Genomic DNA, 12196 nt, shown 5'->3' with positions numbered 1-12196 from the left:
CATTTTTGTTCCATTTAAACAAAAATCACATTTGACAATAATATTTTTCACAAAACCTTACAAATTAACTTTTATTTTTGGTCCCTGATAACTGTAATCTTCTAATTCTTCAAATTTTATTAATTTTTTAAATTCAAGACGTAATTTACGAACATACAGCAAAGTAAAGGAGGTATAAGCTTGGCGCGATGTTTCAAGAAAAAATCTACCAGGTTCGCGAATTCCAACGTTACATAGGAGCACAATGGCCGTCGGTGTTACGTAATAAAAGTGTAGTGCACCGAAGTAGGCAATTGTTCGGCACAAAAGCGCATCGATGACCCCACGGTGCGGTGCGCTCTCTATAAAATATAAAAGGACGAGGGAGAGGTAACTGAACCTCGTTTGACTACGTGAGCTTTGAAAGGAGAACGGAAAGTAGAAGATGGCGCGGGAACCGACCGGTCGCTGTTACCCCTTCCTCTCCGTGAAACTGCGTACAACGATCGAAGCCTTTCAATTTTAATTAAAATGTAATTTACGATGTCGTTCTACCGATAAAGTATAAAACCGTGACTTAAACCGTAAAGAGGGCTTCCGAGAAAATGGTTCTATCGATCGAATCCTCTTCGTCTTTCCTTTCATTGCATTTTATTGAAATTTGATATTTAACGTTATGAAAATCTGACGATGTAGTCACTAGTATATCGCACATGTACTTTTCACGATTAAAAATCTACGCTACAAAGTCATCCTAAGGTCTTGAATTTTTATACAAGTACGAGGTGCAAGATACAACGCGACAAAGTCTGACCAGAAGTACGCAAAATCGAGCAGTTAAAATTTCAAACCATGACTAACCAAACGATAGCTTATAAAGCCTATTTTCGTAAGTATATTTTATTATATTTTGAATTTCATTTTTATATAATAAAACGATAACACAAATTTTGCGTTATTTCGTCTAGAAAATTTTCCACTCTAAAAGCTGAATAAAAAAAGAAAAAATAATGCTTGGCTTGTGGAACAATGCAGTATAAAGATACTAAATAGAGGATTCCAGCAATGAAAGAAATAACAAGAATAATAAAAAAAAGTATATTTTTCATATATCAATAATAGGAACAAACCAGCGATACCATAAACGAGAATATACCTGAAATCAAACACTGACGATGTCGTAAATAATAAAAATAATAAAAGAAATATATCACATATATGTAATATTCGCAATAAAAGTAAAACAGTAGCATCACAGACAAAAATATTATATAACAGAAGTTCAACAATGACTTCAACGAATTAATAAAAGTGATACAGAAATATATAAACCATGACACTAAAATTACTCGTACAGGAAATCTCATACAGAACGCGTAATATCGTTAGTTTGATTTTCCTATTTAAAAAAAAACACTGCTCGAAACAAGCGAGTAAATAGATTAAATCGAAAAACAATGTGTTTACATTTAAAAATCCGTGCAGCCAGCTTGTTTCCACGATAACACAATTACGCTGCATCAAGTGTTTTCGCACGTTAACCAATCTCTTTCGCTATTTTATCCGAGAGGGAAAAATAGAGGAAGCAGCCAACGTATGGAGAACCGGGAAACTGCTGACCGAGTCTCATCAACGAAATCAGAAATTTCGCCGCAAGAGAGAACGTAACCGATCGTAGCAAACGGCACAAATGTATTTGCCGTATAGATGGACAAATATTGTTTCCTCCTTCCGTAATAATCGTTAACTTGGAGATGGTTTATTTGATTGACTCTAGATCGTCTGCATCCCGCCCGAATCCAACTACGAGAAAGAGATATTTACTAGGGCGATCGATTCGTCCTGAATCCCAGCACTGTTTGCACGAAATTCCGCGAGAAATTCCATCGTAATTGAACGAGACCGTCTCGATTATAAAGTCAAATCATCAATGAAGTAGAGGATAGCAACTCTTCCACCGCTAGGGAATGCATTTTCTTTCCTCCTTCTTGTCCCTCCATTCTAATTTTCTCTCTGTTCCTCTACAAATCTTCTACAGTTTTCTTCAGACGTGATTTCCTTCAGTTGAGTAAATAGTCGGTCGTGGACAGGAGATGGTAAATAAACGGTCTATATGTTAAGGTACGAAATGAAAGAGTAAAATGTGCACAGAAGGTCCATCGAATTAAATCTAAGAAAAATTTGAAATGATTTAGCAGATAAAAAGATTTCGAACTTACAAATCTTTAATAAAATCATATTTAGTTTCATGATGAACGTTGATTAATTTGGATATTGTATCTAAAACTTAATGAAAAATTGGGATTTATTATAAGAAAATTGGGGATAATAAGAAAAAACATAGATAGTTTTTATTAAAAATTTAATACATCTCAATGTCTTAAATTACTAATACATTGTTTACAATAATAACAACATTATTATCTCTTGTCATACTGATATATAATAATAAACTTGTAATACTATTAGAACTTACACATATATTAATACCGGAAAATGCCTATAATTCGTTAACAATTCCATGAAGACATTCAAATACCATGGTTTCCTACATATTTACAATTCTTCTCTTTTTTTATATTGGGTAATTTAATGTATACTACAGTTGCCCCTGTATGTGGAAAATACTATTTGTAGTACACATTTGCAATATGGAATGGGAAAAAACATACAGTCAATAAATTAAGTACATCGCCTTTGCACGCGATTTATGGTAGTATGAGAGGAGAATATTGAAAATGTTCCTAAGAAATTATATACAAAACATGAAGAAAATGTACAAAATATGAGCGAGTATTAAAACTGTAAAAAAAATTAACATTACACTAAATCCGACAAATAAAGATCAATGACGATAAATTATTGGTCAATATCACAAACTCTAGTTTTACATTCTACAAGATCTTAATTTCTATACAGATCACGATCGTTTCCGAAAATTATCATAAAATTAATTGTAAACATTCGGAAGCGTAGCAAACCGACTAGTTTTCACCTTTGCATTTCTGATTAACATTAACGTAATGTGTCAAACATTCTACCTTTTTCCTCCATAAATTTCTTACGTTTAAGTCGTCCTCAGCTGGTAATCTCCATTTTGCGTGATATACCGCACCCATGGTAGTGCCTGATACCCGCTCTTTTCTATAATTTTCAAATAGCGCACTTGGATTCCAGAAGTAGTGAAATACGGAATCTCAAATTTTACTTGAATTGGTGGCTTCCCTTCCACGTCTTCCCCAATGACAGATGGTAGACCAAAGTGTGCCCTCATCAGATATTCTTTACCACCAGGAAACGACTTAATGAACCAAGTTATTGCACTCTGCTCTGGTGAATATTTAACACTACCGATGGTAGTCTTAAATTTGGGAGAGTCTGCATCGTTGGGTACTGGGATTACTATTTCCACATTGTTGGCCGTAGAACGTCTCTTAAATTGCGATCTCGCTTTTACCATGTATTCTACCCTGCTGTGGGCATGCCTCTCAATGACAGATTCGATCCATATCAGAGGTTTTACGTGTGTATTCAGTCTGTAAGACATTAATTCAAACTCTCCATCGGGAGGAATGAATGAAATTGTTCTGTCGTTCTCAAATCTAGACAATCTGACACACTGATGAAATTTCACATCTTCCAATTCCACAGATTTGGACTTCCCACGGCCTGTAGATTCGAATAATACTTTGTCGTTAAGACCGAGTCTTAATTCTGGCATTCCAGACAAATAAACTCTCATCTTTATTGCACCCACAATTTCAGAACTTAAAACATTTCCATTAGCATTTGCAAGAAGATTCACAGACTCTATCACGTCTAGAAACACTTCATTTTTACGGTATTTTATACCTTCTGATCTCCAGGATACAGCATTAGTCACAGCCATGGGAATGCGCGGTTGAATTTCAAGTTTATGACCTTCCTGCGTAATGTACTCTTGTAATATCTTACTATCAGTAGTTTGCGGATACCCAAAGTCTATTAATTCATCTAGAAGCTCATAAATGACTACAAAATTATCTCGTATGCTTTCTTCTTCCAATTCCTTGAAATATTCTTGCATCACTTGCACCAGTTTATGCAAGAATACAAATACTAAGGAAATGTTTGCATTCTTCTTTGTAGTGGATACGATATACAAATTATTGTACTTTATATATGCATATGTGCATTCTGTGGTTTGTATAATCGGAGTAAGATTGCCCTCCTCCTCGCGTTCCATTACGAGAGGCATGAACTTTTCTATAACACCCGTTTCTATGTCTCCACGATAATTTCGTGAGATCAAAACCTTCCCCTTCACGTCTAAAATATATATCGCAGACGTCGACATCTTGAAAATTTGTTATACTGTAACTAGGAAAAACCTAACCGTTATCCTAATATGCCAATATTTACTAAAAATGTGAAATTGCGAAGAGAAAGAAAAAGAAATGACAAATGCGAACGTTCGATAAACCGAGTAAGGAAAATACGTGATAGAGGTTATGCTATCAAACAAAAGTACATAAATTAAAGGAAGAGTTCAGTGCAAAATTTAAAATACGATGCACAAAATTTATAGCAAAATCATAATGTAAAGAACTACTAGAAGAACGGATGAGAAATGTATCCATGGAAAGTTTTAATTTGACATCTATGGTACGTCAAAAACACTGGATATGAATTTCAGGGAAAAATTTGTCACATATATAAGTACTTACATGTGCCGGCAATTCGTTCAGGAATGTTAACGTTTCAATTATTTACATAAAAAAGAATTTCTCTTATAGAAGAATCACAGAAGAGGTTTTATTGACAGAAAAACCCTCCCCTCCCAATAGCTTCAGCAGCACTGTGGAGTACCAGTGCCCTGAAGTTGCTCGATACGAAACATAATCGAAGCGCATGCGTTGCCAACTTCGTGCTAAATATCGACCCGCTCTTCTGCCGAATGATTCAAACACTTTATAGACTGCAATATTTAGTGGGAAGTATTTTGTTCGGATTGTAAAACGCGCTATCGTTTCAACTTTACTGCCACAGTAAAAAAGATAATTTAATAGTCTCGCTAAAGAGAAAAGTATCAGTGAGACTGCTGAATTGACGAATTGTAAAATTTATGCCGACCTTAAATCAAATTACTAATACTTCCACTTTATTGGTGGTATTGGTCACGTTGCACACGTTTTAACGTTTTTGCGTAAAATTGCAATAGAATTTTTCCAGGATGTTACACGTTGTCTCATTCTCATAATCATTATCAATTTTAAAATAATAATTACATCAGCTTTCCTTAATTACCTTCAGCTAAAAATATATCTTGTTATAAACCTTATCTTTCAATAAATTGAAACTTTATTTTTCGAAATTCTTACATTACGATAAAGATAACTTATTTAGTCATTTTTCAAATTTTATCATTAAAATTTCCAAATATTTCCTATAACGCACATAATATATTCTTTATAAATAAATTTTTTGTAGTAAAAGTTCAAATACTATTTTAAGTCAGTGTACATAAACAACGGTAGTTAATCATAAACATGAAATTCGTTTTCTACGAAGACGTCAGCCAAGAATCTTGTCACAAGTATTCTTCCTCAGCCATATCCCATCACTCTTTCCTTCGAGTCAGCTTCAAATTTCCCCGCAGAACAACAATCTTCCCGCTCCCATTCGCCTTGCTTCCGCTGTTTCCCCGGGTTTTGCACCATTTTGTTGCTGTTTCTTTCGCCTTTATTCCCCGGCGAGCATGCGGCCGCAAAGCAATCCCGTCGGTTCTCGGGCTGTCGATTTCCGTGGATGAAACGTCAATCCCAAGATAAAGTGGCGGAATACAGGGGCAGGATCTCGCGGCTGTATTACGCGCGCTCGAACCAACCCCCTCTATCTGGGGATGCAGAGGCTTGAAAGTTAGAGCCGCTCAGGGAATCTGACGCGACCGATAATTGAGACTCGGAATTAAATTAGCGGAACTTCGATTCCTCGACCGGCGGGTTCGTCCCCTCGGTGACTTGGCCGGAAATGCGTTCAGCTGCCTCAATCCTGTTTCCCTCGATCAAATCGTTAGGCGAACTGCTTTCCCTTTCTGATAGCCCGTCAACGCGCCAATGGGAGTGCAATTGAATTAAAAGGGCGCGATGGAGAGCTGGACGAAGATCGTTTATTAACCCATTCGAAACCAACGACACATCATGCGCGTTCTACGTTATTTCATTAATACAACCGATAATGCGTTATATACGCTGGTTCATGAAAGTATTTAAACACTTGTAATAGAAAATATTTAGGTCCATGTTGTATATGCTATACGAAACATTTTGCAATTTCTCTAAACAAATTTCGTTTCACTCAATTCATACCGTAGACTGGCTTTTTGTATCAAGTAGGTACATATATGTTTGTAATGGGCACCTTGTAATCTCTACATAAATTTTGAGATCGGTTTTAAAGTTAAATAATATCACGACGACAATCGATTCGAAATATTTTAAAGAAATTAATATTATCGTTAACATTTACATATTCGCATTCTATGTAAGAATTTGCAAATTAACGCACCAGTCTGATGGGAAATTCTATTTTGTACGTATTAACTTCCGGAAAACAGGTGTTCTCCATGAAGATTCGCTTTGAAGAGCTGAGAACCTCGCTTACCAGTGCAATATCCCGCCGTACTTATGTACAACTTTTCAGTATGAATTCCCTTAAATCCTGAAACACCATCAAAGCTTTGAGAGTCGTGTCCGTTTTATACGCGCTTTTCCACATATTTTTCAAGAAAACCAGAATCATTAGCCCGATTTCACCGGAAAAGAGATTGTTTTGTCGAGCATCAAAGAGATTTTTCCATTCTGCGGCTAGCTGAGTACGGTGCTGGTCCTTTAGAAGAAAATCCATTAGGATTCTCAAAGAGTCTTCTTTCGTTAACGCGAAACACTCCGGGTATTTGCATGCGTTCCAGCTTAATTTTTCATGGTACAAATGAAAAAAGTTCGAGTTCGATTAATAATAAATTTCTGTCAGGATGGTATCGTGTTCGAAGGGACCATAGAGAATGTTAATCTACGCGAAGGAGACACGCGACGTTTCTTTTTATCACTGGACGAAGCCTGAAAGGTCTATGAAACTCGCAAGGAGTTGCATTAACGATAAAGTTGACAAATCGTTTTGTTAGCGGCATGAATAACGGTTCCAAATCGTGTTCTCGCGGGCTCACTCATTCTTTACACTCGAATGCACCCTTAACTACGTAGGTACGCCCTTATCTGGAATTTTCGATGAACACGCGAATACCACGTAATCGAGGATCAGTGAATTTCGGAAGAATTTTCTTAGAATTAAAAAAGAAAATCTCTCACGACGAATAAATAAGAATAAATGTTTTATCAACTAATCTGGGATGTATTTAAGACACAACAATGCTAAATGTAAGTAATAAGTATGTAATAAAATAATACAAGGAATAATACGTATCAAAAGTTTTATTCTCGTGAAAAATTACAAGCGAGGATAAAGGGAAGAAATTACTTCCTGAATGTAAAAAGACCTATCGACGCCCGTGGGAGAGTTAATTATTTAATTAGAAGAAAATAATGAAAAGAAGTCAAGGTACCTGATTGCTACATCCTTTTTTTTAATTCTTTGACTCTTTATTTGGATCGCATTGCATTAATTTAATTATATAATGACAGGCTTGCAAAGGTAACAAGAGAAAGCTCGAACGAAAGCTTTTACGGAATCGCCTGTAAATCTATCTGGCTCGAAGCATTCTAATAATTGAAATTACGATACAATTAAAATTTGCCTCTTGTTCAAACACTGACGTTTAAAACAATTAACAATTGTTGTACTGTGAAACATAGAATTCAGTTCTCATTTACCGATACGCGACTAATGAATACGTACGGATATTATTTATTACGTACACTCACTTCTCGTTTGTCCACTTTATAATTCCTACTTTCCTCTCGTCTGTCAAAGGAAAATATTACAGAGGTTTAAAAACATCCAATTTAAATTTTCCAAATTACCATAAAATAATGAAGTTTATTTATTCATACGTACGAAATTCAAATTTACAAAGAAACAATCACGAATGAAAATAAGCACATTCTAATACGTACACGAGATTCTACGCAGTTATCATTAGACTACGGAGTTTTGTGCATTTATGGAAAAGTTAAAGGTGCAAGACTGCACTAAATGTACGTGATATAAAATACGAACGTATATAAAATACATAAAATGTGATATTCGTTCCAAGTAGAAGTATTTAGTAGGTGTAAATGTTTCAATTATATTTATCAAGATTTGCACAAACATTCTCGGTCTATTTGTCGCGAATGTTGTTTTCGCGAAACATTTGAAATCGCTACTTATGAGAAGACGAAGCATCCGGTACGGGCTAATCTTGCTCTTTTCGCTCGAACCTCGTCCAATCTTCCACCACGATCCGGCGCAGCTTGTCAGCTTTAAAGATTTATCTCGCAGCGCGAAAGATTGCTCGTCGCAAGCCTACGTACAATCGATAGAACCGATATAGCGAAAATGTAAATTTGAGCGTTTAGTAACGACATCCATCGATGTAATCGCGTCTAACATCTGTAGTTACCAGAAGCTTCGACTTTCATTGAAAATTCGAACGGACGTTGTCTCGAATCTCAAATTATCGAGATTTATTTAAAAAGAAATAGAGAAACGCAGCTTGAAGAAGGGAAAGTAACATAGTGCAGATATGTACAGCTAGTTGAGAATGAGAATGGCGATCCAATGGAAAATACAAGCATGGAGTGGCACTGATTGCTTCGAGAAAACTTGCTTTCCCTCGAGGCATCCCTCTGATCAAGCTTCTCACCTCCCTCCCCCCTAACATCCTTTCTTCTACATGGAACCGGACTCACGTTCGCCTTCTCTTGATTTCAGATCGTCCCTCGGTCACTAGCGATTTAGAAACAGCCACGTCGATTTCGGAAAGAACCACGACCAGGATCGTGCAGCCAGGAGAATTCTCATGGAAACGAGAAAAAAGTATTCAGGCTGGGCCATGTTCTTCCCTCCTGTGTTCGAGGGATGTTTTGAGTGCAATTTAACTTGCACAGCCGAAAGAGAGGGTTAGGAGAGGAAGGTAGGAACAGGCGAAAAAGAAGCAGAAGTGGCTGGCTGGATCTCAGCCGCGGGCCACGCGAGCTGCAACTACTCAAAGACGTTTTGCATAACGAAGTTACGAAGCGATTCGTTGGCGAAGAACGTTGTATGGCCTACAAAATAACTCGAGACTCGTCCCGCTGATTGAAAGTACCTCTAGAACATTGTATCGCTTCCGGTGACGGCTGAGGTAAGTCTCTCGATGCAATCTTGACGGAGTTATAAGACGCGTGTAGAAGATTGCCGCGGGTTATTTTTTCAAATAAATCGAGCATCTCATGGAACGAAGATGATCTTGGTTAATTGTTGACGTAAATGTAGTTGGAAGTATATTTATGGAGAAAATTGATGAAAAAGTAGCCCTTTCGTTTTACTAATAGCGCTTCTATTGGAAACATTATTACGTTAGGCTTTATGGTATACTATACGGAACAATTTTATATTGTACATTAGATCATTATTATTATTAGATATTATTGTATATTAGATCATTATTAATTCTAATAATTAATTTACTTGTGTCATGACGCGAAGAAGGTTGAATGTCGTTGGTACAGAATTACAATTATACTGTAGCCTGTGCGAATAAAAAAGAATTAATACGATAACCGATAGGTAATAAAATATTTGTTGAAAAGCGAAATTATTTCGAATGTTTAGAATCAAGCGGAGGTGATCTCGGCGAGCGGTCGGCAGACCTTCGAGGCCGTGGCTGAAGTCGTGTTCGACGGTTATGCTGCTGGCGTCGCTTCGAGTGGCCGCCAGCAAATGCTGTCATGCTCTTGCCATGCCAGCCGGCGGCCAGGAAGAGGCCGCTGGTCACGAGGTCCTTGAGCAGATCGAAAAGCTGCCTCGTGTTGATTATTATCCTCGTGTTGATCGGTCGCGAGGTATCGCGAGCTGCCACGCAGATCCGCTACGCTTCGCGCATCGTCGAGACCAAGAGCGGACAGATACGTGGGATTCTTCAGGTATGTATCGATTTTCTTCTCTTCGAAAGTCATTCGTCCGAACAAACGAGCCTGTGGCTCAGCCGAATATCGATTTCAAGGGTTGCCAAACGGATGGGCAATGTTTTAAGCAATATAATCCTATTATACGATAATCCATCGTTTAATTATTTTTTGGAGTTATCGAATATTCGTATCGTTATTAAGTTTAACCGTATATTATCGAGAGTGTATCTTTGTAAAATTTGAGAGGGTTGCTTGAATTTGTTAAAGTACGGTAAAAAGAAGGCTTTGAAATTAATGATGAAATCACGTTTCGTCGCAATTTAAGGCCAATTAAAAACACAAGCAACTATGTTTTGAAACATCTATTAATATTCTTGTTACGAAAGGTTTTGGCACTGAATATTCTTCACTATTGTACTTATTGTTATTATTAAAGTTGTTATTATATAGTTTTTGTGATCTCGGAACATGGAGTTCCTTTTGTAAGATAATAATAGATCGATAAATATACAAACATTCTACTATTACGTATTTTTTAAAGACCAGTCGTTTTGACTGGCTTTGGTAGAGATAGCTACGTCTCGAATGCCGGTAGTTCTAGTGTCAAAACGTGCAAAAGATATACCATGACATATTTGCTTCGGTTCTGACAGCTTGGCTTTAAAACCAGGTTTATTCTCAAAATTCGAGTTGTTTCAGAGATAAAAATCTTTCCTCTGCGCTATTCTTTGACTCCATCTTTTTCCACAAATCCAAGTATCCAAACAACGGTAACATTACCCGCTCGATGCTATCAAGTAGCAGATAAAAAGCGACGTATTCGAAGTTTTCTCAACTCGTACGCCCAAAGAATGGAAATAAAACAGAAAGGGAGGAAGGATCGATCATACTATCAGATGGTTTACATATTGAATACATAACCCTTGTGCACGTAGGGAGCCTGAAAGGGTCCGTTGTAACGCAGATTGCGTCACGAAAACTGGATCAGTCGACGGATAAAATTCCCGTTAAAGCGTTAAAAATCCTTGTGAAGGTGGTGGATTGTCGATGAAGAGAGGAGATTCGCTGTGTCCTGGTCGTAAAGCATGCGATCGTATAAATAATTTCCCAACGCGATAACTATGTATCGCATCGCGTTTAAGCTCAGAAATCTTTGCCGCGGTATTCATGGAATATTTGAGTACATCGATTTCTGCCATTTTAGCGGCGCGGCGAAGCACACTGGCCCCAAAGGGTGGGAGAGACTATCGAACGAAATGGTTACCTGGCCTAGGAATAGAGTTTGAATATCCGATGCAGTGGAAATATGAATCCGAGACCGCGAATATGGATACTCGAAAAATTCTCTCCACCGCCAAACGTCTTACTTTCTTGCAGCGAGTTTTTAGTCGTTTTTGTTCGTTCTCGAAGCTCTGATTCTGTGGAACGAATCATGATGGAAATTACGATTGAAGTTCCGAGCCTGAAAATGATTTTTTGGAATCTTCGAAGACGATACGGATGCTCGGTTTATCGTAGGATATCGTGTGTAATTATCAATCCGTAGAATGAAACGTGCAGCATAGCTACGAGTCTTCTATATCCCCTGTATATATATAGTACTGATTAGTATAGGAAACCGTATAAAATCGTATAGTTAAGATTCTAGATCTATAACTTCTTTATTTATGAAACAAATTAATTTGTCAAATACCTTAGCAACGAACATAAAATTTCCGCGCCGTTTTTCTAATTAAGAAATATACGCGTAGATTAAATAGTTTTCCCTATATCAGTCTTTTACATCGATTTTATGATTTTGACGTGATAAACGTATTTGAAATGTTCTTTTACTAAAATACTTTGAGAATTTTCCCTACATTTCCCCTTTTTCGAGATCTTGTCCAACCGCTATTTCGAATTACAATAAAAATTCCACGTGACATAATTCCATTACGTAACAAATTTATTCTCGTACAAAATGTCTATCGATTTCAGCCAAATATTTATCACAGTTCGCCAATTGGATTGCAATGACACGCGATAACTATGTTCGCTAGCACGATAGGACGTCGGTAACTTCTAATTGCATTTGTAGAGTTTTCAAAATTTTTCATATAGAAAACATAAAACGTAAATAACATACCGAA

The 12196-nt window shown here is 36.9% G+C and overlaps 2 protein-coding genes across 3 annotated transcripts in view; one reads left to right on the top strand and one right to left on the bottom strand.

The window, feature by feature from the left end:
- Nucleotides 1–2869: 2869 nt before the first annotated feature.
- LOC117207903 (AP-1 complex subunit mu-1-like) lies at nt 2870–4358 on the bottom strand. Its single transcript, XM_033448608.1, has one exon. The coding sequence runs from the start codon at nt 4313–4315 to the stop codon at nt 3047–3049; it is 1269 nt and encodes a 422-aa protein (XP_033304499.1). The 5' UTR covers nt 4316–4358; the 3' UTR covers nt 2870–3046.
- A 4536-nt stretch (nt 4359–8894) lies between these two features.
- LOC117207877 (neuroligin-4, Y-linked-like) overlaps nt 8895–12196 on the top strand; it is a 37327-nt gene continuing 34025 nt past the window's right edge. Inside the window, exons 1-2 of one of the 2 annotated variants that reach the window (XM_033448546.1) lie at nt 8895–9301; nt 9772–10082. In XM_033448546.1, the coding sequence (XP_033304437.1) occupies nt 9888–10082 (195 nt within the window). In that variant the 5' untranslated portion in view covers nt 8895–9301; nt 9772–9887. Of the gene's footprint in view, nt 9302–9771; nt 10083–12196 lie in introns of those variants that run through there. The other variant, XM_033448548.1, reaches the window with a different exon arrangement.

This window comes from Bombus bifarius, unplaced genomic scaffold (genome assembly GCF_011952205.1).
Source record: "Bombus bifarius isolate JDL3187 unplaced genomic scaffold, Bbif_JDL3187 scf7180000008047, whole genome shotgun sequence".
Classification (NCBI taxonomy): Eukaryota; Metazoa; Arthropoda; class Insecta; order Hymenoptera; family Apidae; genus Bombus; species Bombus bifarius.
Note: the sequence above shows the minus strand (reverse complement) of the source record. Positions and strands in the feature narration are given on the sequence as shown.

Coding starts and splice junctions, on each gene's coding strand:
- LOC117207903 (XM_033448608.1), bottom strand. CDS start 4,315: ATGTCGACGTCTGCGATATATATTTTAGACGTGAAGGGGAAGGTTTTG.